At 41.6% G+C, this 27,621-nt stretch overlaps 1 protein-coding gene across 2 annotated transcripts in view; it reads right to left on the bottom strand.

Annotated features, from left to right (window-relative positions):
- fndc3a (fibronectin type III domain containing 3A) overlaps positions 1–25,696 on the bottom strand; it is a 60,616-nt gene extending 34,920 nt beyond the window's left edge. Inside the window, exons 1-3 of one of the 2 annotated variants that reach the window (XM_034207103.1) lie at positions 25,283–25,696; positions 22,405–22,548; positions 1,192–1,267 (exon numbers count right to left, since the gene is read on the bottom strand). In XM_034207103.1, the coding sequence (XP_034062994.1) occupies positions 1,192–1,267; positions 22,405–22,515 (187 nt within the window). In that variant the 5' untranslated portion in view covers positions 22,516–22,548; positions 25,283–25,696. Of the gene's footprint in view, positions 1–1,191; positions 1,268–3,690; positions 4,444–22,404; positions 22,549–25,282 lie in introns of those variants that run through there. The other variant, XM_034207104.1, reaches the window with a different exon arrangement.
- Positions 25,697–27,621: the final 1,925 nt, after the last annotated feature.

Raw genomic sequence — 27,621 nt, 5'->3', positions numbered from 1 at the left:
GACATACAGCAAAATAGCTAAGGGGGGGGTAAAAGAGTATGACAAATCAGGAAGATAATAATGCAGGGTGGGACATTTGGTACTACAGGAAGCGTTGTAATAGAATCAAATTAAATTAAACATCACAGTTACTTTACTGATGTATAAAGACAATGGTATGTTTTGGGTAAGGAGGCATGTGTGTGTCTATTTAAATCTGCTGTATTCTACATCAAGTTAGGATACTTTTTTTTTTTTAATTCAAATCTTTTGTGTTATCTCTTTGTGTTGTGTTTCTATGCGTATAAGTCACGTGTCAAATTTTTTTTAATTTCATTAAAACATATCGATGCAGTTGCATGACACATTTGTTCCATCTGTACCGTTCACTATATTGGCTGGAACCATAAAATGCTATTATGTCATTGAGCTGCCTGGGAGCTGCTAGACATGATGACTGTCTGTCTCCTGTTGTCAATCCTGTAAAATACGTCAATGGATCCCGGCCAATCCCCTCCCTTTTAACTGCACACACTGAACAAAGCTGAGAGAACTGGATAAAAGGTGTTTGCTAGAAATAAAAAGGGAGTCAAGCAAAGATCTAGCTCTGCTAACCAGATTATGCTTACACCTATTATAACCTAACACTTGGTAAGATGATCAGACTCAAGCACCAAATGAATTTTCGGGGTGTCAGCATTGAATTTAAAAAAGCCTCTCCATCGTAATCATCCATTCAAACAGGCAGAGAGATTCTAAGCTTTATTTTATATTTGTTTGCCATTCAAAAGTGAGTACATTTCAGAGGGGAAAATATAGATTTAATTCAAGCTGATTAACCGGACACATGTAAAGTTAAAACCTCTTCTCTTCTTTAGGTGTCTGCCTTAATGCTTTGGAAATGTTTTCTACAGAATATCTTTATATAACTGTGCATTTCTACAGATGACCAAATTGAAGACTTGGATTATTTATAGTTAATAACCTATTGTTGTGGTTTTACACATGCACTTACTGGTCTGAGGTAATGCACAATAGAACCATTTATTGCTCTGAACATAATGTTTTTTTCTATGTGATTTGCACAATTTTTCCTTCATCCCTTAGTGAAAGCATGTTGCAAACCACTTATCCTTAATGTTTGGATTATTAGTGAAACACTTTTGAATCTAGGATTACATGGAACATCTATATATACAACATCTTTCTTACCTGTGATACACTGAAACTGACCATCCTCTCGTCGAATAGTGAAGGCCTCTCCTGGGTTTACCTGCACCAGGATTACCTGTGGAGAAACAAGGCAACATTTAATTAACAACATTACATGTTGACATTGTGTAAACAAAATGACTCTGGCATTGTAGAAACTCAAGATAGTTGCAATATGTCTGTGAAATTATTTCCTTAGTGTGAATAAAAGTAAAAACATTTGTGTGAAAAGCACACAACATTCTTAACAGCAACTGTGTTTGGTGTTACACCAACAATATGGACACCTGAAAATCATAGTGAGGAAAAAATCAAACCCATTGAGAGCTTTTCTGTGCAAACATAATTTGTAAAAGTGGCAGGAGTATTACCGCAACAATAAGAACATAAAACACACAAAACGGTTTGCTATGAGACAAATGCTCCAACCTGATTTAAAAAAGAGACAAAAATTGAGGAAACCTCAAACCAATTTCTTTTTAGGACAAAGCACGTATTTACAGAGAGCAAGACTGAGGTTCAAAGAGGGGGAAAAGGCTAGGGCTGCTCAATTAATCGTATTTGAAATCGCAATTACGATTTTGGCTTGCAACGATTATGAAAACAACATAATCGAAATAAAACGATTATTTATTGTATTTTTTTAATTTTAATTTATTTTTTCAGTTGAATTATACTTAAAGTTCAGGGTAATCAACTGTTAAAAACATACAGTTCACTTTTTTTTAATAAATTAATGTTTTCAAAGTAAATGGATAATCGTTTTTAATAATCGTGATATCAATTATTGACCCAAATAATCGAGATTATGATTTTTGCCATAATCGAGCAGCCCTAGAAAAGGCTTTCTGTGTTCTCCATTAAATTGCAAAAAAATAAAAAAATGTAATATGGGAGATTGGAGAAGTGTGAACACCAATCAACCCTGCCATACCTGGACTATGTTTGCTGTGGTGGTCAATTTGACTGGTGTTACACATTATCAATACATAAGCTCATGCTCTGCGCTACTTTCACTGTCAATTACAAGCTTTGTCAACCGTAGAGTGAAGGACTGTTTCTCAGAAGCCGTACAGGGAAATAAACACAGCTCAAATGCACATCAATGTGTATTTTCAGTTCATTTTGGCCGTAATGATCATATTAAGCACTTGATGAGTTGACCTGAAGACTTTAATGAACCAGTAAGTAATATTCAAACTACAGAACATTTTGTAAATCGATGACATTAATTTGTTTAATTAACTGGATAACATTTTAAAAGGATGCATAGTTATATTACTTTCATATTTTAAATGTGAAGACGAATCAGTTTTCTCTTCCCTATTATAACATGTCATAAAATAACAACCACCTGTACATTTCAAGAACATTCAACAGATGTTGCCAGCATGAAAAAATAAGGAAGGAAGGGAAGCAATTCTTATCGTAATCCATTTAGGAAAAAAACAGCCAGTCTTCATGTCTTAAATATTTTTTGTGTCAATATTTCCACATACAAAGCCAAGGATATATGATTTTGTTAAACTGAGTTGTTTCTCCACATTCATAGTTTTAAAACATCTTGATTTATCAGGCATTACACACATTTAAAGCTTCAACCATAAACCTCCAAATTCTAATCTATTAAAATCTCCCATTTATTGAGTTTATGAAGCCTGTTGGATATCAGGTAAATCGACACTGCTACCATATACTGAGACACACTGCCTTTGTCATAACAAAAGACTAGAGAACAGAACAGGAAAAAGGTGATTTTTAGCAAGGAAACATTTTTTCAAACCACTCAACATTCTTGTCAATGAAATTAAATATTTGACGACTGCCAAATAAAAGTAAAAATGATTAAATGCTGAAGACAAATATGTATCTACCATTCACCAAATCAACAGGTCAGAATAGGTTAATGAAAGCAAGATCACTGAAACTCTCTCCGAATCATCTTTAATTCTCTTAACTAATTCTTCTTAACTCCTAAGGAGCCCACATGATTAGGTTTTAGTTGCCCGGCACCGTGTGTGGGCGCTAGTTACCTCACTCTTGTGGAAGTCGCTGTCATAGAATCTACACTCCCCTGGCAGAGGGCTTTGGCTACGGTTTTCTTCAGGCACAGAAATCATCAGCACCTCCATCTCTGACACTGCTCCCATTCATGTGCTCAGCAGGGAGAGGAAAGAGCCCTTTGACTGCCGCACACACACAGACAGAAGCTCATATGCTCATACACACCCATACAGGCAGCGTCAGCAGCAAGTGTAGATGGTGGTGGGAGGGGGGTGTGGGGCAACGGAGGTCTAATTGAATCAAAGTCTAGGCACTTCACACACAGTGGGGTGCATGTGTATGTTTGTTGTCCACCCCCCTTCTGTGTGAAGCAAACACTCTTCTAGGAATATCAATCTTTACATTGGGCGTTACATTGAAATCAATACAGAGACATCCATTGCATGTTCATGTCACAAAACAGAATTGCTAATAAAATATCTGACGGCTACTTACTGTTGCCCGCATTGCTTTTTCCTCATTCAGGCGTTGCTACTCACGCAGTCACAGAGAAAAAAAAAGAAGAAAAAAAAGATGCTCCAGGGTCTACCAGACCCTCCACCACTTTACCCAACCCTCATGAGAAATCACATGACCCGCAATGCTAACACATCTGGCTGGGCTGATCCTTTACACCCTCCACTTCCATCCACTCCTGCACAAAATCCAGGAAGAAACAGTCGAGAGAGACGAGGACGACGAGGAGCTTTGTAGGAGGATGGGGCTTAGCCTCTTGCGCTGGATGTAGCGTTCACATAAAGTGTGGCGTAAATCTCATGTTTGCTTAGCCTGGTTCAGCCTCATCTGCTCCATAGCGGCGCACTCTGCAGCAGGCGGCTTGTTCACTCTTGCCTCTGGCTCCAGTGCAGCCTCCCTACCGTCAGTATCCACAGCAACCCCTTCAACAAATAAGCCACAGCGATGTCCGTGCCAAACCTTCAGAGAGGGGATTGAAACCTTATCAGCAGTGGCCACTCTCTGGAAAAGGAGGCGGATGAACCCAGGAAAACCGGACCAAATCTGAGAAGGATGATGCCTCAGTTTGCTATTCAGTTCCTCTGTCACTGACTGTGTGCCAGCTCAGTTTACGCCTGCTGTGCTCCTTAACGTGGTTAATTTCTATAGCATTCCATCAGGGCGTGTTCACAACACAGCTAAGCAGGTATAAGGGTTCCACTGCGTGGGGAGTCCTTTGTTCTGCCTTTTTTCACAACAACAACAACGGTGTGAGGGAGAAGAGCGACCCACGCAGCTTCTGAGGCTGACATATACGACTACGCTACAGTGTCTCTCCCTCCCCCCGTGTCTCTCCCTCCCCCTCTTACTCTCTCTGGCTCTCTCTCCCATTCACAGAGCGACATGCCATACACCCTCTCTTAATACTCCGATCGATGCGAGAGGAGATGAGGTGGTGGGAGTTCCATTTCAGAGCTCCAGCGCTCGGCGACAATTGCACCCTTGAGTTCTCTTTACTGTCTTCAAAGATCACAAAGCAGCCCACTGACAGTCAAAACAGAGACACAATAAACAAGAGCTTGCAAGTATTCACTGCTTCTGTAACATCTGTCCTTATTCATTATAATGGATCATTCCTTAAAGCGACAGTGCTGATAACTTGATCAGCATGTGCCAAGTTAACAGATACGTCTGCGTCACTGATACTGCTGTGCAAGCGGTAAACCTACAAAAAAGCACAACCTCTTAAAAAAACAACCTATGCTTGTTATTGCTTCTTGTAAAATGATAAGAAGGTGATTTGAAGGGATTACATAGATATAACCACTAGCAGTAATGATCAGGAGTAGAGTATAGGTGTATGCAGTAAGATGACTTGAGGGAAATATGAAGTTACATTTATTTTTGAAAGATGAAGAATGCTAAGAAACAAAAACACACACTATTTCTAAAGTGTTGAAATCAATTACATCTTTTGATCATGAGGCTGAGAATCTGTTCAAACAAGAATCTATTTTTCAACACAATCAAGAAGTTATTACCAAAATCCCAATGAAATGAACTGTTGTGTGTTTTTTTAAATAATCCAACTTTCAATTTTAATACATGCTGATTTTCTATCTTTTTGCAGGAAAAAACATACTGTATATGCAGTGGCGGCGCCAGGGTATGGCTGGGGTAGGCTACAGCCATACCAAGAAATGGCATAGCCCCACCTTAGCCTCACCATGAAAAATGATGTTAAAGTAAGCACATTAAATTAAATAATAAGAAAATGCTAAATGTTGAGAACACGGCTTGCGAACATATACAGGTCGTGTCCACAACACTTAAACTGATCCTGCTGTAACAACAAGTGCACGTTACTGATGCAATATGGTTGAGACCATTCGGGGTTATGCTAGAAGAGGGGTGCAAGGAATAGTCTAAGTAGTGGGGGAGTTTTATACACTAAAAGGTGTGGAAATTCTCTGGCGTTATAATATCATTTGAATAGACCTACAGCCAATCAGAGCAACGAAACGTTGGGTCTGCGTCATGCATTACTGATTGAGATCGATCGGAACCGCCATTCAGTATCCCCATTGGATCTTCAACGTGTACTATCATACGTCACGTTCACGTGACCCCTTTCTATTTACTACAAGACAAATGTGCCGTTTTATTTCATACAGTTCCATTCTGATTGCGACAGGGAAATAATCTAAACCTCACGCGTGGCATTTCACTGTCAAGGGGGCGATATAGCGTGTATGTAATTACATTGCAAATACTGACTTGAGCCCGACCGCTGTATGGGTTAGCCCTACCATAGATTACCCAACAAAAATACTCTGGCGCCGCCACTGTGTATATGTCCACGAAGCGATTATAGACAGACAACTGCAATCTAATTTTAGACAGTGAAGAACGCCATTAGCAACCTTAAATAAACAAATAAAATAAACTCTAATCTTGGCACTAGCCCCGTTTTCTGTTACTTGTTGCCATAGCCCACATATTTACTGCACACATTGGAGCTATAGTTACAGAACAATTTATATAAACAGTCTGCAACTGGAAGGAGGTTTTTGCAAGAAATAATGTTGAAATATGTTCTGTTCTAATAAACAACTGCACAATATTGATCTGTGTTTTTGAGTTGAGGATCTTGATATTTAATTTATTTTTAATAATTTATGCTTAGACTGCTATTTTGCTCTGAATTTCAAAGGATTGCCTCATAATGTTATAGCACTGTAAAACATCCAACAGAGGTTTCACAGTTTGTGAATAGCATTGTATGCAACATATTGAATACGAATATGTACAATAGTAAAATATTGTATATTTGCGGAGAATAAGCAAAGAAATTCTCCATTTTTTTTGTTCTCTTCTGATAACTCCTCTTGCTTGCAGCATCTGCCAACCCTATTCCCCTCATCCATACACAACCCCAGCTATGACACCCCCCTGAATGAAGATCAGCTCATATAATGCTGAATTTACAGGGCTACTGTCAAATACGTTCAGGCTCAGCCCGAGCCATGCCCCTGCTATATAATAAATGTGTCCCTGAATGTGATGCTGCTTTCAAAAACCAACTGTATGATGAATTTTTTTGAAAGTGGATAGACCAACAGTGCTAGGATACTGCAAAGGTTATTTTTCCACACAGATGACTAAGCACTGTAAAGTGAGATGGTCACAATCGCGACAGGGATGATCTTCTTAACAGAGCGGGATGGAAGAAACCATGCGAACAAAGAAAATCAAATCAGACTGCCACAAATTCATACAAAAAACAATACATATTGTCCTCTCAATTGTAAGGATTTGTATCCATGTATGAGCACAATGCAGATAGAGTGTAGATCAATTAGCACACACTGTCACACAGGTGGCCACTGCTGTTTTATTACCCGGGGGAATGAGCTGCTCTGTGCGTTCATGGCTGTTAGCTCTGACGTTTCTCAACCGTTGGTGACTCAGAGTTCAGGTTTCTCACTATTTGTTCCTCTTAATTGTTTACTGTGCGTTGATGTGAACTCGCAGCTGGGTGGACAGGACACGGGAGCCAAATGACACAGGGAAATCCTGCCAGCGGCGGAACTAGCTAGGAACTAACGCAGTCTCCCTGCAGCTGACGGCATATGCTTACATGCGCAATGATAATTCAAGGCAATTTGATGATCCTCCACCCTGCAGGATCCCCTGGTAATATCGCATGACAGGAAAGGAGGATAGAAATAGACTGGAAAAACATATTTTCTAGGTGTTTATTGATACTGTTGCAAGTCTTTATAAATAGTAGTAGTGTCGTCTTAGTAGTGTCGTCAATATGAGCTCACAAAGGAGATGATGTGTTATATGTATTATTCAAAGCACAGTCAATGTGTATGATCAAGAAGCCACACAGAAGCATTCTGTTTTATATGTTAATTTGCTTTTCTGTGTCCACTCAATGTTTATATTTATATTTGGATCAAGGCCTTAGGTGATTATCGGTTTGAGCTGCAAAGATTTATCCATGAGTTGTCAACTCAGTAAATCTCCGACCATTTAGATAATGTCTTTGAGTTATTTTTAAAGAAATAAAAGGAAATTCTCTGATTTCAGATTCTATAATGTGATTTACATTATGAAACAAAATGACATCTGCCATTTAATTTTTTTCAACAACTATTCAACCACTGACATCACCATCTTTATACTGTAAGTGTCTATGTCTACCTTAGTATGGACCACCTGGACACTGTCATGTCTCAACTGTCCTCTAAATTTGGTTGGACTGTATTTAACTAGGAGTTATTACAGATCAATCACAAAATGAAGCCTATCCAGTATTGATCTAGGTGCCTGGATAGGAACATTGTCCTACTTAATGTCAAATCAGCCCGCAAATGCTGGATGCTTCGGTGAATAGATTTTTACTTGTGAATTTGGCTCTGGTTTCTGCTCGCATTAACATGTCCAATGAAAAGTAAGCCTTACCCCTAAAACACACCAGGAGCGTCTGCGTCGTGTTACGGCCGCGCCGCGGCCACTCTAGTCAATGGGTGCTTGTTACGGACGACAGTCCTCTGCTCTGTTAACTGTGTGTATGTGTATGCAAATGAGCTGCGAAGCTCCTTAGGTGACATTGGCTGTCCCGCCCCTGGACTGAAGAGCCGATTGGATTGACGTCCTCCAATCCCTCTTCAGCGTTCGGCGCACCTTCCGGAGGAGGACCTTAAAGTCAGCGGCCACACTTCATTCGGGAGGGTCTGCTGTGTAGAGCAGACGCCTCAACTGGGTTACCGTGACTTTGTAGCGCTACGAGCTAACTGTGTTCCTGACTGCTGTCAGGGTGTAGATTAGTGTGTAGATTAGTGTGTTAGTTTAGTGTGTAGATTAGTGTGTAGATTAGTGTGTTAGTTTAGTGTGTATATTCAGTGTGTTCTGTGTGTATTAGGTTGTACTCTGCTGAGCCCGCATATGCTCCGGAAGCTGTTTTTGGAACAGCTCCTCTTTAATTTGCGTTGTTGTAAAACTCCCCTTTTATACATAGTCAGGCTCCGGTTTGTTAGAGTCCTCCTTTTGTTTAGTCCTTTGTTGGACTTGCGCCGTTTTGGCTTTTGTTTATAGGTGGCCGTGTGCTCGCACCTCATATTGTTTACAGTGAAAATAAACCTCCTATAATTATTTACCAAATCCAACTGGTGTGTGCGTCGTTCCTCTCCTCCCCCTTGAGAGGGCGTAACATACGTGGGGTCTCGTCCGGGATATAATTATTAACGTTCTTGGGGTTACAGGTGGTTAAAAATAGCTGTAAGCATTTTGGTAGAGTGTGGGCAGTGTACCTAAGTATGGCACTTTTCGACTTGGAGTCATTTTTAGTCTGTCCGACACAGGAGCAGGTGGACCGGTGTCGTAAGGACGATTTAAGGGAAATAGCACAACATTTCAGTCTCACGGCCGGGCGGAATTTGTTAAAGAAAGAGTTGAAGGCTGTGGTAGTGGATGAGTTGGTGAGAAAGGGATTATTGGTACTGGCTGTACCTGCTGAGCTTACTGTGTCCAATGTCCTAACTAAAGAGTTGTTAAACCCGAGGCATGAGACAGAGCTCACCTTTAAAAACGGAGAGAGGAGGAATGGCGAGGAGGGCGGGTCGTGTGAAGCACTGCTCACGTCTCCTCGTCCTAATCCACTGTCTCCTGACAGTCCAGACTCCCGGGAAGGGAGTAAGCTCAAAGTCCGTCTCGCACGACTTCGGTTGGAGGCAAAAGACAGGGAGCAGGATAAGCAGTATCAGTTTCAGTTGGAGGTAAAGAAAATTGAAGCCAATCAGGAAGTCAGAATCCGGATACGGGAGCTGGAGTTAGACTCCGAGCGGCGCGCATCTGGGGATTCTAGATTTTCAACCCCTTCTCATCCACCCGCCTTTAATGTAGGGAAACACATTTCATTGGTGCCGACCTTCCGAGAGACTGAAGTGGACGCTTATTTTGGTGCTTTCGAGCGCATTGCAGCGGCACTACAGTGGCCGGCTGAAGCCTGGGCTCTATTAGTCCAGTGCAAACTCCACGGGAGAGCTCAAGAGGCAGTAGCTGCCCTTACGTTAGAGGACAGTTTAGACTATGACTTGGTGAAGGCTGCCATACTTAGGGTGTACGAGTTAGTTCCTGAAGCTTACCGGCAAAGATTTAGGAGTCACCGGAAAGGGGCTACTCAGACACATGTTGATTTTGCTAGGGAGAAAGGAATGCTATTTACAAAGTGGATTGAATCATGTAAAGCGGGGGAATATTCTGCTCTGAAGGAGTTAATTCTCATAGAGGAGTTCAAAAGGAGATTGAACGTATTGTGGTGTATATCAATGAGCAAAAAGTACAATCACTTTCCGCTGCTGCTGTGCTGGCTGATGAGTACGTGTTAACGCATAAGTCAGTGTTTTCTCCGACAGTTGCTGAGAAACACCGCCGTATGAGCGATGCACCTGCTGGTCAGCCAGTGAAGGCAAGTACAATGAACAAGGAGGAAAGACAGTGCTACTATTGTCACCAGCCTGGACATGTTATTTCGAACTGTGTTGTGTTGAAACGTAAAGAGCAGTCACAAAACATGACCCGGCCAAAAGGTATTGGACTCATTAACACTGAGACACTCACTACCTCCGCCGCTAACAATGACGACGAGATAGATCCCTGTTTTGGGCCCTTTGTGTTTGAGGGGTTAATATCACTGACAGGTGAGACGAACGATCAGAGATCCATCCACATTCTACGGGACACTGGAGGCTCACAGTCAGTGATTGTGGCATCTGCTTTGCCATTTTCCGATAAGTCAGCCTATGGTTATGGCTCTACCCTGTGTGGCATTGAGATGGGTTGCGTGCCACGACCCGTACACATGGTGCATGTACAGTCCAAATTAATCACTGGATTTTTCCCTGTCGCTGTGTGCCCAGCGTTACCTATACGGGGTATAGTTTTCCTAATGGGAAACGACATCGCAGGTGGAAAGGTAACCCCTGCGTTAGAGATATTAGATTCCCCTCAGCCTTTATTGCCGGAAGTAGCCAGTGCTCACATTTTCCCCATTTGTGCGGTCACTCGCGCGCAAGCGCGTAAAAGTGACGGGAAGGTGACACTAACTGATACTGTGTTTGGGAAAATATTTTCAGAGGGAGAAGTACCGGAGGAGAAACCGAAAATTGTGGTTTCCACTTCCACTGACATGGCTGCTGAACCAGCGCAACCTGCCAGCCCAGCTGTTGACAGTCCAACACTCCCGGTAACCCGAGAGCGTTTACTCGCTAATCCGACGCTTGTGAAGTGTTTCGAGCGGATGGTGAGTAATGACAAGGCAAGGGTTGAAAAAGTAGCTTATGTACAGGATAACGAGATATTGGTGCGTAAATGGTCCCTCACTGGCACTGCTGAAACTGATTGGAGTGTGGTGCATCAGGTAGTTGTACCGACACCATACAGACAACATGTACTATCCGTAGCTCATGAAAGTAAATGGTCAGGACACCTAGGCGTGACAAAGACGTACCAGCTCATCCTAAAACATTTCTTCTGGCCAGGTTTAAAGAAGGATGTGTCTACATTTTGCCGTTGCTGTCATGTGTGTCAGATTGTAGGGAAGCCAAATCAGAAGATTCCTCGGGCTCCGTTACATCCTATACCGGCGATGGGTGAGCCGTTTGACAGGGTGTTGATAGACTGTGTGGGTCCTTTACCGCGTACAAAAAGTGGTCAAGAATATTTACTTACCATAATGTGTACAGCCACTCGTTTCCCCGAAGCTATTCCGCTACGCAGCATTACCTCCGCCGCCGTGGTTAAGGCTTTAACAAAGTTATTTTCCACATTTGGAATTCCGCGTATAATCCAGAGTGATCAGGGGACAAACTTTACATCCAAGTTGTTCAAACAGGTACTGCAAACTCTGCAGGTGAAACATGTGATATCCAGTGTCTACCACCCGGAGTCACAGGGTGCGTTAGAACGGTGGCATCAAATCTTGAAAAGTATGCTGCGAAAGTATTGCCAGGAAACAGGGAAAAACTGGGATGAGGGAATCCCATTCGTCTTATTTGCAGCTCGTGAAGCTGTTCAGGAATCGTTAGGATTCAGTCCCGCGGAGCTTGTTTTCGGCCACACGCCCCACTTACAATTCTACATGACTAGTTCCTCTCAGTTGACTCTTCTCTAGAGAAGAATGTGTTAGACTATGTTAGTCAGTTCCGTGAGCGTTTGCACCGGGCAAACTCACTCGCCAGAGAGTCGCTCTCCGCTTCTCAAACAGTTATGAAGCGGAATTATGACCGTGCCGCTGTTCCGAGGCACTTCGAAATAGGTGAAAAGGTTCTCGCACTATTGCCTATTCCTGGCGCTGCGCTCTCTGCTAAATTCCTCGGTCCGTATGAAATTCACGACTGTCTCAGTGATACGGATTATGTCATACGTACTCCAGAAAGACGGCGTAAGACGCGCGTCTGCCATGTTAACATGTTAAAACGTTATCATTCTGCTGATAGTCAGATGACAGGGTTGACTAATCAAAGAGTCGCGGGTTCCGCGTTGATAGTAACAGATAGTTCCGGACCATCTGATGACGGTTTGGTGATGCGTTCACATCACCGGCCGAGTGCCCGATTATGCAACTCCGAGATGATAGAGGCGCTACCCACTACGTTAAGTCATCTGTCAGAGGGGCAACAGCAGGACATAATTCAGTTAGCGGCGTGTTTCCCGTGTCTTTTCCACAATGTCCCAACACAAACCACTGTGGTAAAACACGATATTGATGTGAAAGGCGCGAGGCCGATTAAGCAACATCCCTACCGTGCCAATCCCACTAAACGGGATCTCATGAAACAGGAGGCTGATTATCTTGTAGCTAATGGATTAGCCACACAGAGCTCTAGCCCATGGTGCTCGCCGTGCCTGGTAGAAGCTAAATCTGATGGTTCTCCGCGCTTCATCACTGATTATCGTAAAGTGAATGCCGTTACAGTATCTGACTGTTATCCGTTGCCGCGGATGGAGGATTGCGTAGACAATTTAGGTTCCGCAAAATATGTCAGCAAATTGGATCTGCTTAAAGGTTACTGGCAGGTACCTTTAACAGACCGTGCATCGGAAATTTCCGCTTTCGCTACTCCTGATTGTTTCCTACAATACACAGTCATGGCCTTCGGCATGTGTAATGCTCCTGCAACTTTTCAGAGGCTGGTGAATACTGTCCTGTCAGGTATAAGTAACTGTAACGCGTACTTGGACGATCTCATTGTGTACACGCCCACTTGGGAGATGCACATGCAGATTCTGGAGCAGGTATTCACCCGTCTCGCAAAGGCATCTCTTACTCTGAATCTGGCCAAATGTGAGTTCGGTAAAGCTACTGTTACTTATTTGGGAAAGCAGGTTGGGCAGGGTCAGGTGCGACCAGTGGAAGTCAAGGTTGCTGCTGTGGCTGAATGTGCGGTGCCCGTCACTAGGAGTGACCTCCGCCGTTTCCTCGGTATGGCAGGCTATTACCGTAGCTTTTGCCGCAACTTTTCTACTATCGCCCAACCACTGACCAATCTTATAAGTCCCAAGGTAGACTATGTGTGGACCCCTGAGTGCCAACATGCGTTTGAGTGTGTTAAAACACTCTTAAGTCACGCCCCTGTGCTCGCCGCTCCTAATCTTTCTAAGCCGTTCACACTCGAGGTGGATGCCAGTGCAGTGGGGGCCGGTGCGGTTTTACTACAGGAGGTTGCTGATGGAATTGATCATCCTGTTTGCTATTTCTGCCGCAAGTTCAATAAGCACCAGGTCCGATACTCTACTATTGAAAAGGAGACCCTTGCCTTGTTGTTAGCTCTCCAGCACTTTGAGGTTTATGTCGGATCTAGTTCTTTACCAGTTGTAGTGTTTACAGATCACAACCCCCTCGTGTTTCTATCCCGCATGTATAACCACAACCAGCGTCTCATGCGGTGGGCTCTGATCGTTCAAGACTACAACCTGGAAATCCGACACAAGAAGGGTTCTGAGAACGTGTTCGCTGATGCCTTGTCCAGACTGTGATGAGTATTTGATGTGTTGTTGTATGCTAGGGGTGTACAAAATCCTGTGGGGGTTTTGTCTTGAGGGAGGGGGTGTTACGGACGACATTCCTCTGCTCTGTTAACTGTGTGTGTGTGTATGCAAATGAGCTGCGAAGCTCCTTAGGTGACATTGGCTGTCCCGCCCCTGGACTGAAGAGCCGATTGGATTGACGTCCTCCAATCCCTCTTCAGCGTTCGGCGCACCTTCCGGAGGAGGACCTTAAAGTCAGCGGCCACACTTCATTCGGGAGGGTCTGCTGTGTAGAGCAGACGCCTCAACTGGGTTACCGTGACTTTGTAGCGCTACGAGCTAACTGTGTTCCTGACTGCTGTCAGGGTGTAGATTAGTGTGTTAGTTTAGTGTGTAGATTAGTGTGTTAGTTTAGTGTGTAGATTAGTGTGTTAGTTTAGTGTGTATATTCAATGTGTATTAGGTTGTACTCTGCTGAGCCCGCATATGCTCCGGAAGCTGTTTTTGGAACAGCTCCTCTTTAAATTGGCGTTGTTGTAAAACTCCCCTTTTATACATAGTCAGGCTCCGGTTTGTTAGAGTCCTCCTTTTGTTTAGTCCTTTGTTGGACTTGCGCCGTTTTGGCTTTTGTTTATAGGTGGCCGTGTGCTCGCACCTCATATTGTTTACAGTGAAAATAAACCTCCTATAATTATTTACCAAATCCAACTGGTGTGTGCGTCGTTCCTCTACTCCCCCTTGAGAGGGCGTAACAATATGAGCTCACAAAGGAGATGATGTGTTATATGTATTATTCAAAGCACAGTCAATGTGTATGATCAAGAAGCCACACAGAAGCATTCTGTTTTATATGTTAATTTGCTTTTTTGTGTCCACTCAATGTTTATATTTATATTTGGATCAAGGCCTTAGGTGATTATCGGTTTGAGCTGCAAAGATTTATCCATGAGTTGTCAACTCAGTAAATCTCCGACCATTTAGATAATGTCTTTGAGTTATTTTTAAAGAAATAAAAGGAAATTCTCTGATTTCAGATTCTATAATGTGATTTACATTATGAAACAAAATGACATCTGCCATTTAATTTTTTTCAACAACTATTCAACCACTGACATCACCATCTTTATACTGTAAGTGTCTATGTCTACCTTAGTATGGACCACCTGGACACTGTCATGTCTCAACTGTCCTCTAAATTTGGTTGGACTGTATTTAACTAGGAGTTATTACAGATCAATCACAAAATGAAGCCTATCCAGTATTGATCTAGGTGCCTGGATAGGAACATTGTCCTACTTAATGTCAAATCAGCCCGCAAATGCTGGATGCTTCGGTGAATAGATTTTTACTTGTGAATTTGGCTCTGGTTTCTGCTCGCATTAACATGTCCAATGAAAAGTAAGCCTTACCCCCAAAACACACCAGGAGCGTCTGCGTCGTGTTACGGCCGCGCCGCGGCGGTCGTAAGGATCGCGGCCACTCTAGTCAATGGGTGCTATTACACCACACGCGCCGCGTTACGGCTCAGACGCGTCCCAGAAGCGGCTCGGCGCAGCGCTTCTCTAAAATTAGGATGAATCCTATTTTTGCCGTGGCGCAGCCGTAAGGTAAACTCCTCCCCCCATCCCCCCGTAGTCTTTCAAGTAGGAGAATACATGCCAGCGTTCTCCTCCGGTTTACAGGCACTGTAAATGATATTTTACAGTGATATATATAGAATAATTATGATGATGAATGCATATTTTTTTACCACTAAAATACAGCAACACATCTTTGATTCATGTCGTTTATAACTGGAATATTACAATTATTATTAACTGTGTCTGTAGTCTACAACACAACAAAATAGGAAATAACAACAATAAACACGATTTAAACAGACACAAACATAAACCATTTAACTACGTATAGCCTACTTACTTGTAGAAGTACAAATGTTCAGGAAATATTCCAAAATCAACAACAACTGCGAGGCTGCACACACGACGCTCCGCTTCTGCAACGTTTTGAAACGCGTCTGGTGTGTGTTGTCGCAGGAGGAGGTCGCAGCCGCAACGTAACGCGGCGCAGACGCTCCTGGTGTGTTTTGGGGGTTAGTGTGATGCTGCCACCACCACTCTTCACAGTGGAGCTGGTATTAGGTCAAGTTTACACGGAGACGAAACAGGTTGTATCCGCTATAGTTCTCTATCGTATGGACGGTTCGTCCACACGAGGCCGTAACGGAACCGCGGAAACGGAGTCCTCAAACGGTAACGGGTCCCAAGGTGGGTAGATCTGCGGACAAAACGCTCTGGGGGGGCCTAACGATAATTTCCTGATAATGATGAAGCCATAGCCCCGCCTCTCCCCACCTCTGCTGCTCACTGCTGTAGCATGGTCAGTAGCTACTGCTACTGACCATGTTACAGATGTTAGTGCAAAATCTACAGCTCCTCTAGCACAACCATCAGCAACAAGTGGACATGGAGAACTACATGTTGCTAAATCCACCGCGGAGAATAAACAGAAGGGCAACCAGGCAACCATGGCAACCATGCTCGGGGGGTCTTCTTCGCTGCTTTTGGTGTATTTTGCGGCGGAAGTACAGCGCCACTTAGAGGCCTGGCATATGTACTACAGTGTCTTCAGCGGGTCGAGCAGTCTCGTGTGGACGGACACGTTTCTTGAGCCGATACCGTGTGGACGGAAGAAGTTTTTGATATCAAATTCAATTCGTTCTCCGTTTCGTCTCTGTGTAAACGGAGCCTTAGATAGCCTATCATTGTCCTGATGCAGAGTTCTCCACTCCAGCTGAGATAATCATTTTTGGTAAATCCGAGTATTTTCTTTTGGCTATTGCCCTCTAAACATTTCACATGAATTCCTGCAATCTCCAGGCATGCTGTCATGGGTCTTGGCTGTCTTTTGTTTCTTCTCAGAAGTGCCTTCCATCTGGCTCCTCTACCATATAGCCCAGACTTGTGAAGTGCTCTACTGAGTGTAGTCCTTCCAGAGAAATCTCTCATCACTTTAAACTAATGTCACAGTTGTCCCTGGGTTTGAGGTCAGCTCCCTGGCTAAGGTCTTTCTAGCTTTGGTAAATCTGCTCTAGGAGAAGTTGAGGTAGTTTCATATTTTAGAAATGTATATTGACAACACCTCATGTACAGATATGTGTTAAAAACGTTTCCAGAGAAAGCTTTCTCCAAGGTTTGTCATCAATCCAGTTTTACACAGATTATGAAATTAGAACTAGAAATTAATATAGATGTGTCATTTTGTGCAAAAGAAGCAATTCAGTTTTTTTGTTAGAAACATTTCTTACCCAAAATAAATCCCTTTAAAATCCCAGTTTATTCATTTAGGCGCCCTGTGTTACTGTATGATATGACATAAATGCTATTCAAACGTTCTCCTAATTATCAGTTTACTGAATTTTAGGACTGGTTCTTTAATATGTAATGGGCCATGTACTATAATATACAATATAAATGTTGACATCTTGTTGAATGCAGTGCTTAAATGGTAATTGAGAAGAACTCAGATCAGTATATGGATTGAGTAAATATATTCAGTACTTGTGTATGCTCTGAAAATTGCTGCAGTCTATGGTTTGTCCCACTTGCTTGGAGGAAAGTCTACAAAACACTGCCGAGTCATACCCTGTCCACCTCCTCACAATAGTTGACAAACAGTGGGCTCACCCCCATCTTCACAGATGATTCAGTGGCTGACCAGCAGAGTGGGTTGCGTTTTTGTCACAACATCTCGAGGCCTCTGGCAACTTGTGATGGGCACATTTCCAAGGCCCTGTCTCCTGTGTCTGGCTATAGCATAGAAGGCCAGCACTGACGACGGCTGATTCGACTCGGGAGTGAGGTCTCACTATCCCACAGTAACATTAGCCCACGCATGGCACATAGCCACAAGCAGGCCACACACTCATGGCTGGGTGCTCCCAGTTCAATTTGTGTAGTTACTACTTATGCTGAGTTTCTTACAAACGCAACCAAAGCAAACAGTGAGGTTTTTGTATTATTGTCAAATCTTAGCTCATGAAATAGAATTAAAAACAACGACTATAGTTGTGTAACGTTAGATTAGAAATTACATTTTTTTAAAACACTCCTGTATTCACTGTTCTATATTGTATTGAAAGATCTTGTAATAATATATGGAAACTGAAAGATTATCCCAAAATGTCTGATGATTACTTGAAATGGATTTCAGAACTACACAGCAAGGAGTAAGCATAGAAGTGATACTGATTAGGGCTGCACGGTATTGAAAAAAACTGACATCGCGGTTTCCCCCCCCCCCCTGCGGTATATATTGCGGTTTTTTTAACCTGTTAAACCCGGCGGGTACTTTACTTTTTTTTTTCACGACAGTGTCTCAGGGGATCGTAATATTTAAGAACCTATTAATGTGTTATACCAGATTAACGGAAATAATCTCAGCTAACTGACGATACAAACCATTTTATACCAAAAAAAAAAAACACAATTCTCATAAGAAGCATCTAAATGACCCCTGAGCGAAAAATGCTAACGCACTTTGGCACAGAACTCAAGATAAAAGTACCCTTATTATTACTTATCGTAGCTGCACTTACAAGATATCCGATTAAAACTGAGGTTCCACAGATTATTTAGGTATATAGTATCATCACTGAGTGATCTGAACTCGGACAGGGCAAGTAAACACAGACATCACAACACGTACCTTTACGTAGCTTCGATGGGAGATGTCTCACCGTAGCTGTCAATCTGATCAAAAGACGTGTTCAATGGCATTAAAACGAGAAAGAAAAAACACGGCTGAATCGGTTAATCCATAGGTTTTTAACGTCTCTGTATAAAAAAAGGATTTAATTTATAATCCATAATTCCATTTTTATGTAAATATCGCAGAGCAAAAGTTAGCTGCTAATGGTAGCCACCATAGTGGCTGCTGCTTCCGGTCTTGGCTATGCGGAAGTCTCTCACACACACATTACCAAATAAGGACTGTGTGATTTCCCCTCGATTCCATTGGCTCTGACGGTCAGAAAGAGATGTCACATGTCAAAATCCAGCAAGGTGGGCCAGAGATATGGAAAATCCACCCAAATGGCCCCAAAAGAGGTTTTTTTTTTGTGCTAAATCTGTCTAAAAAGGTCAAATATCAGGGGAAGTTCTACACACACCAACACATGAACAAATAAGGAGTGAGAGTGATGACGCGTAGCCAAAACCGGAAGCTGCATACCACCAAGGTGGCTACCATTAGCAGCTAACTTTTGTGATCCGATTTTTACATAAAAATGGAATTATGGATTATAAACAATTGCTTCAAAGCCACAGATACATTATCAACCTATGGATCAACCGATTCAGCCGCGTTTTTTCTTTCTCGTTTTAATGCCATTGAACACGTCTTTTGATCAGATTGACAGCTACGGTGAGACGATCTCCCGTAAAAGCTGATGTCTGTGTTTGCTTCCCCTGTTGCGAGATCGGATCGATTAGATACTATACTTAAATAATCTGTGGAGTCTCAGCTTTAATCGGATATATTGTATGTGCAGTTTCGATAAGTAATAAGGGTATCTTTATTTTGAATTCTGTGCTAAAGTGCGTTAGCATTTTTTTTTTTTAAATGAATAAAACCGCACGTCCCTGCGGTGTGAATACCGCGCATGCGCATACCGCGGTTATCGCCATGACACGGTATATCGTTCAGCCCTAATACTGATACTAATATTTTGACAAATAACTACCAACAAACGGCTTATGACATCTTTCTAAGAGGTGTTTTAATCTCTCTCAGTCTGCCAGGTTACAAACACCGGCTGGTAAATATAGCAAAGCAGTAGAATATAAAAACAAGCACAAAGAACATGAAAACATTAAAATGGGTGGTCTAATGAAAAAAGGTAATGAACAAAATGGAAGAAAATATACATACCCATCAGCACAGACAACAGCTAAGTACATAAGCCATTAGCTGGGCTTAAACATTGACAGAAACAGACTGATTCATCCGTTACCCATTTAGCTACAAACCAAACGGCGAGAGCAGGAAAAAACTTGGGGTGGGGGGATTAAATGGATGGAAGCAGTGAATCATACTGTAGCCAAAGTCATATCTAAAAAGGAATCATCTCAGGTAATGACCCCAAGACAACAGCTTCCTCTGTGACTCAGAATAATTGGTCCAACAGAGCGTTAATACCAAGCCGAGACTGGGATAAAGAAAACCAGAACAAAGAATGAGGTGTCCCTGCAGTTTCTCCAACTAAAAGGTCAGAAACTAAGGGGTCAGCCATCGCTCTGAATCCTTTTCACTGTCACCACAGTCTATCCTCGTTCTGTCAGGGCCCGGACCCCTCCAGTGGTTTATGCTCCTCACTCTGCAGCTGTCATGATATTTACACACCTCCTCAGACACAAGACACACATAAGATAGGCCTTATTCACAGAGACGCTCAAACAACAGTCATTGAATGAAGAGCCCCTACATCAAATAATGTACAATTCATATCGCTTGTGCAGCAGTCACATAAAATTGCCATATGCGCTTTGGAAAGGCACTTAAACACCCACAATAAAAGGAAGAACTGCATTTAGTGTAAATTTCCAATAAGTAAACTAACATAATAATAACTATGTTCGTTTATTTGTGGGACCTATCATTCTTCATGCAAACATGAACAAAATACTTCTCAATTTACACAGTATACTTCTCAGCAGTCCAGATAACTGTAAGTTATGTCAGTTCTTCTGATTTTGCAAACAGAATTACTTTGCAAAACCCAAATCAAATATAAAATACTTATTACATGTTTTAACACATAGTATGGGTTTTACCATCACCTGCGGGAGAAGTCTGTCTAAGGCAAGCTAACCATGCTAGCATTAGCAACTGCACTCACACTCTGCTCTCCATGGTCAAAGAAAATAACTGAAGTAATAAGCCATTATATTTGCAAAGACATACAGCAGATTTAAATATAATGGCTACAGATAATGATATGACCCTGAAACTGATTGCGTAATATAAGTTTCCAGCAGCATTTCAGTAAAAAATACATAAGTAATTGGGACTGGCCAAAAACTTTGGCTTTGTATTTCACTGCACATTATTTGTTATGTTGATTCAGCAGTTGGCAGTTTTTTCTTCAATACTTGATAGATTTTGGCTTTTTTGTCATTCATAATTTTGGTTTGTAGCTGCTGCTATTAAAACCTAATATCATTTAGTTAATCTGAAACAAAAAATCGTATCCTTTCTAAAGAAATGATTTGTCACTGTATATCTACTTGTCATGTATCTGGGTTAGGACAGAAACACTAATACCTCTAGTGCAAAAGAAAACCATTTGAAAAACAAAGTCACTGCTGTGTGTTATTTGATACTTGTTATTCCTCCTCATCGTACATTTCAGCCATCATGACCATGCAGTGTCTCAAATTGGTCCGAGCAGCAGGGTGGTAATGATGTGAACCAGATAGGAACAGCAGCATTTTATTCCTGTAGTTCTTATTGAAGCAGGGTAAACACTGACACGGGACAAGTACAGGTAATCAGGTAACCTTTGTGGGAGGTGGTAAGGTAACCGAATTCCATGAGAACAACACCCCCCACAGCCCGACAACCAGCTACATTTGATCTCTTAGTGAACAAAGCCTGATTCAGGGAAGGGATGTTCCACTGTGGAAAATGACACGACAGCTCGTTTAGGGCAGTGCTAATATTAGCAAGTCTTATCTCGACAAACTGCATGAGACTGAGGAAATGACGGAAAGATATCACTGTGGGTTCAATGCTTTCCCCCAGGAAGTGACTTAAAATTAAGCAAATCAAACTGATGACGATCAAAATGACAGGGAAATCACCCTGGCTTGTCAGCGCCACTCAATCTCCTTTTGATACTGACGACAGATGAAGGGGGGATATCACCCTATATCCTGGGCCCAAGCAGAATAGGCTGCTATCAAAACCGAGAGAGATGTTGTTCCTGACTAACAACACCTGTTGCATGTGAAACGTGTTCCTTAAGCAGTGTTGCTAAGATATTTCCGTATGTGTTGTTTCAATACTTATCTGAGTATGAGCATATTTCGTTTAGCATCGGAAACAAGCCACCAAACGTATCGGGTTTCATAAAAGAGATTCAGCCACCTCTTGATTTATTTATTATTGCCTGTGACAGACACACACCCTTTTCTCCAGGCTCTGTTGGTGTACATATCAGACCGAATACTACATCCGTGGTTCCCCGTTATGCTGGTCATGTGATACACTATGTCAGTGCCTAGTGTTACTACGTTATTAATTGTTTGAGTGCTTTGAATTCACCTATTAAAATGTCTTTGATTAAGTCCGTGAATGTTGTTCATTTTAAGGCATCAATATTCATGGATTAGCCAAAAGCCGCCCAGTGATGCATGATAATTATACACTTTTTTGGCAAGCACAAAAACGGCTAGCACATGTTTAATGGCTTCATTTTCCTTATCCCAATGGACAAAATATGCAACTGAAGACCTTAAGGCCAACAACAGATAACAGACAAATATACTTCTAACAAATTCCTTTCAACTGTAATTACAAGGTAGATGGCCAGAAGGCAGTTTGGGCATAACCAACTTCATGTGGCGAGCGTGAGTAAAAGCAGAGAGACATGAGGGCAGAGGTATGCTACAGTACCTGCTGGGGGCCATCCCCATTGACCATGGCTGGGGGCGGGGGTGAGGCCAGCATTGGGAGTTCAGGGTTGAGAAGCTGGCCGGACTCCAGAGGTGGGGTGTGGTCTGCCATATCTCCCTCATTCACACCACTGAAGAGGTACTCCTGCAACAAACGCAAACAAACGATTAGGCACACACATATTTTTTGATACCGCCAGTACCTCACAAAACATGTTTTCGATTATAAGTCGCTATGTGAAACAGGGTGTTTCTCAATGTAGAGTACGCTTCCTTGGTAGCACATGTCTTCCGAATCACTTGCTTCAGAAGCGAGGCAAGAATACTTCCTGGCATTCGGAAAACGAAGTATGGAACAGGCTAGCAAGTGTGCAGGTGTGCGTCATATGAGAGGCCCAGCCTTACATTTTCCGCCACAGATTTGGGGAAATTGGTCCGTGCGCAAAGCATTGTGGGGATTTTAAGACCGCGGAGTCTACAAATGTGCAGTCTCGAAATTTCTCCAAACGAAGTACGCCGGGCTCGGTAGATTTCCAAGTATGCTGGATATTGGAACAGTACTTCGGCGGCACTCGATGACGTAGTATGCGTTAAATAGTGGCTCTGGAGCAGCTTTACTCGAGATTGAGAAACACCCACAGTCTGTGATGGACGAGAGTGAACATGGAACGCACATGCACACTACCGCCGCCTGCTGGTAAGGAGAGTTATTGCCACTCACGCATGCGCAGTGCGTACGTGCTACTTTGCCGTTGGCTGAAGTCTGTGTGGTGTGTTCCAGTGCGACTTTTTGGCCAAGACACAGGAGACGTGAGGTGACACAACAGGCGGGTCCGTCGGGACGTGTTTTTTGGTGTCAGTTTGGTGCGTCAGGGCCTTTACAGCAAGTCAATAGATCTCTGCTGAGAACTACCTTTACCCAGAACACCACAGGATGCAGCTTCTCCCTCCCCTCTCTTATAATATAGTATGAGAACATTATCACTTTTATTTGTCAAATGTTGGGATGTGGGTGATTGCTGTTATTATGAAGTAGACAAGAATTGTGTATTATATATATTGTGTGTATATTAGTCGAATAAATTATGATTGAAGTAAAGTATAACTGATTTATGTTTCACAGGGATTTTTAATAATACTGCAAAATTGGTAACTGTTCTTGTTGTTATTACATTGGAAGATGGCTATTTAGCAATTAACAAATCTACATCAACCAATATGGATTATGCATAAGCTCATGTCAAACCGTAGCAAAGTATGTAGGTAAAATACAGTTCCTGTTCAAAACTTCAATTATATAAGACTGAAAAGGGACCAAGCTGAGACTGAAACAGATGAATACATGAAAAGATAAAGTTGCTTAGAGAATTAAAAAAAACAATGACAGAACACCATGAGAGAAATGTAACATGTGTCCTTGAACCTAATTACAATCTAACGCATGCGCCCCTGATCCTCACTGTGATCTGGCTTATCGGTTAGCTTTAGTCCCTCCCCTCCTTAAGCTTAAATAACAAAGTCAGTTTACAGTGTGATAGTCAATGAACTGGGCTTGAAGGAACTATTGCTACAGTAGAGGACTGACATGTGATTAGCCCAGTATTATTAGATGATGGCAGGCTTCTTGTGTGGTTTTTGGGCCTCCAGGTCAACCACAGCAGTCGCTTGGAGTATTACTCTATAACACAAGACAATTTCAAGTATATTTATGTTGAAGTCTAAATTAATGTTTCAAACACACAGTTCAACTGCTAGCTAAGCTTCTGAAATAGAGAAGTAACCTTTATCACAGGCACTCCCTTTGTTTATATTTGCTCACATTTGAAACTTGATAAGCCCCACATTTGCGTTCTATTCTCAGACTGAAAATTATAATGTGAGAGGTAATTATCCTGAATATGATATTTGATTATGGTGAATGGGTGATATTATGTGTTTTCTTTACTACAGTTATGAAGTACTTGCGTTGAGTTAACTTTGGGGACTGCATGAATGCCAAACTTACTGTGAATTACTGTGAATGACTTCCTGTGAACATTCTGTAAGGTGTAGGTATCACCTCTGAAAACACCATCTAACACTGGCATTAAACTCTGGTTGCATTACACTGAAATCTGTGCATAGGCGTATCTGTTGTAGCAGATTACAAGATAACTTCTATATGGAAATTATTGTACCATCTGTTGTTGACGGTAGATCATATTTGACTGTGGCTGAGAGACCAGTCAATTAGGACACAACAGCTGTCTTTCAGTTTTGGTCAAATAGGGAAAACACCCTGAATCCGAATAATAGGACATTGTAACTAGCGAACACTTAATACATATTTTCTTCATGTATTATTAAAAAAGGCAAAGAGATTAACAAAACGATGATGATAATAAGGGTCCATGTGTATTATACATTATATTAGGTCATCCATTTCTTAATACGACTAAGATTGATACAGGTGTGAGCCAATACTCTAATGTGACATTTATCTGGAGAAATTGTTTCCTAACACTGTGTAAAAGCTGATTCTGTATTGAGTGTATGTATTTCCTTAACATTACCCACTATCTGTGCTTTACATACGTTCTAACAACTACAAGCATACTTTTGTAACATATCCCACAAGTAATACTAACGTCAATGTTCAGAGGTAATGCTCTTTTTATTCGCCTAAGTTAACTAGGTTAGCTTGTTGTAAGTGTTTACTCTGGCTACAAGTGTATGTGTACGTGTGTTGTGTGCTTAGCGTTGTGTCATAGTTGTTGGTTATCTAACAGCTAACTCACAAACAATACAGTTTAATTCGGGTCCTTTAAGAGACACAGGTAATACACCATATGTTGTCTGTCAGCAACATAAGTGGGTTATTATCAGCTAGCGTTACTCACTCAGTCAGCAGGCACAGCAGCAGCAGTCTGTGTGACACAGTGATGATTTATCTGCAGCTTTCCCCGAAATGTTTTACGTCAGCAACCACCGGTGAACTGCTGCTTCCTGCAACACCTGAACCGAAAACCTTGCTAGCTACCTGGATAAACACACGCAATATATGACATGCTAGTGTTAGCTACCCTAATGCTACCTTAGCTAATAGTAAGCGATATGAAGATGTGCTTCTCTCCTAATGTGAACGTCGATCGTCCGTATTGACTACACCTCAAACAGATCGGCGTGACTAGCGAGCGACGGAGACGATGCTAAGAACCGATAATGTTAGCCTGATTGCCAGTTTATCGAGATAACTTTCCATCCAACCCTGCACCTCGCATAAAAGTCAGGAATTTCTCCATCGATGCAGGGCTCTGTGCGCATGCGTGATACTGCAAATCATGACGAATCCCAAGTGCCCAGATAGCAAATACAACTATTTATAATAGATACAACTTCAGGAAGAGGACATTTTATTAAACTTAAAGGTTTTGGATTTGATGCAATATATATGTTTTTATACAACTAATTTTATTTGTGCGAACATTTCACAATCAAAATGGACTGACACTAAACCAAATGTTGAAAATGTTTACTTAGAGTTACAACAACCAAATGTGTATTCGATTCATATTTTTACTTGAAATTATACCTTTTGTTTTTATCACAATTGTCTTTATATCTTATATGTTTATTTATTTATTTATATTATTTTTTCTTTATTTTGTTTAACTCTGTATGTAGCCTACCTGTGTACCCCTGATGTCAATGTGTTGTGTGTATACAATGTTTGATTGACATATGGATTTAAAAGGGTGGGGGGAAAAGGGGGAAATAATATTTATAATATTGTCACGTTGTTTCGCTTTTGAATGGTTCCATCAGCATTCAATAGTGTGTACAGTTATAATTAGCCCATCTGTACAGTTATAATTAGCTTCATCTGTCTATGTAGATTTTCATGATTTTAAGGAGGACCTTAAGGTTGTCGTGTGTGTGATCGTTTTATTTCACCAAGTCAGTCACAGAGAAACATTTTGTATTGGTTTATTGTGGTGAAACTATACAAGGATCCCATTGGATTGACATGGATGTGATCATATTAGTTTCAGTTCTGCCTGAACAGCCAACTGGCCCAATCCTTATTGGAAATATCCGGTCCACCTTAACAACATCATATTACGGTTTCTAGTCATATCGTGTGTTCAGCCTAGAGTATAATAATTCCTATAGAACGAAACTATTAGCACCACTAAGTAGACTGGACATTTGACATATCATTTCAACACTACAAGTGTGCATGTAATAAATGATGTCCACATGACTCGCAGCAAAGATTACATTTGAAGATTTTTCTGGGTCTTTGATTAGATTCTTATCACGGCCCAAATCTATATTGTTTTGGTTGTGCATGGGTGGTCAATTTATATGGCGCCATCTCCTTATTATACAAAGTCCCAGGGACTTGTTACTGTTGGACAGGGAACAACACTGAGAAACATCACAATTCAGTATCACATCAAAATACCTAATTTGAAGGCAAATTCACTATGGCATCATGTCTTGGTTGTATGCAGTCCTTTACATGTTGTGGTATGTTGCAGTGCCAAAATGTACCTTAGAATGACAGATCATTTGTTTACAAGTGTATTTAAATTACTATAATCCATTTTACAATTTGTATAGTATGCTTTAGTTTTAATCAAGAAACACTTGAACATGCTAATAAGTCATATTATAGCAACTGCTTTTCCATTAAAACGTGCAAATTATTATTTTTGGGAAATATCCTCCAGAGACACACCCATTCATTTTTGTCCTCTGTGGAGAACATTGGGTTTTGGTCCATTACTTTGAGGATATACCGCGATATACATGCCACAGCATTAAGTCCAATTGTACTCCACTGGGCTTTTCAAACATATGACATATGTGGGGGTGTGGCTTTGAAAAAGATAATTTCATTGTATTTCAAAATGGCGTCCATCAACACAAGCACTATTTATAGAAAGATAAATGGTAAGTTTGTAATTTTGTAATTACCAGGGTTGTGAGTTCAATATTTTTAATTAAGTATAGCATGGGAACATCTTAGGAGTTAGCGTAGTGAGTTTTCAGAGCAGTGAAATACTTATTTGACCTACAACTAAATGATTTTATGAATGTCCTCTGAGGAGGACATGGGGATTTGCTAACTTTTTATTTCCCCCATTTTACACAACACAAATGGAGTCCACTATGGGCCAAAACTAACACTTAGGTTTCTGTAGGGTTCATGACAGATTGATGCAGTGGGAAA

This window comes from Gymnodraco acuticeps, unplaced genomic scaffold, assembly GCF_902827175.1.
Source record: "Gymnodraco acuticeps unplaced genomic scaffold, fGymAcu1.1, whole genome shotgun sequence".
In the NCBI taxonomy this organism is placed as follows: Eukaryota; Metazoa; Chordata; class Actinopteri; order Perciformes; family Bathydraconidae; genus Gymnodraco; species Gymnodraco acuticeps.
This window is presented reverse-complemented; position numbering and strand designations above follow the sequence as displayed.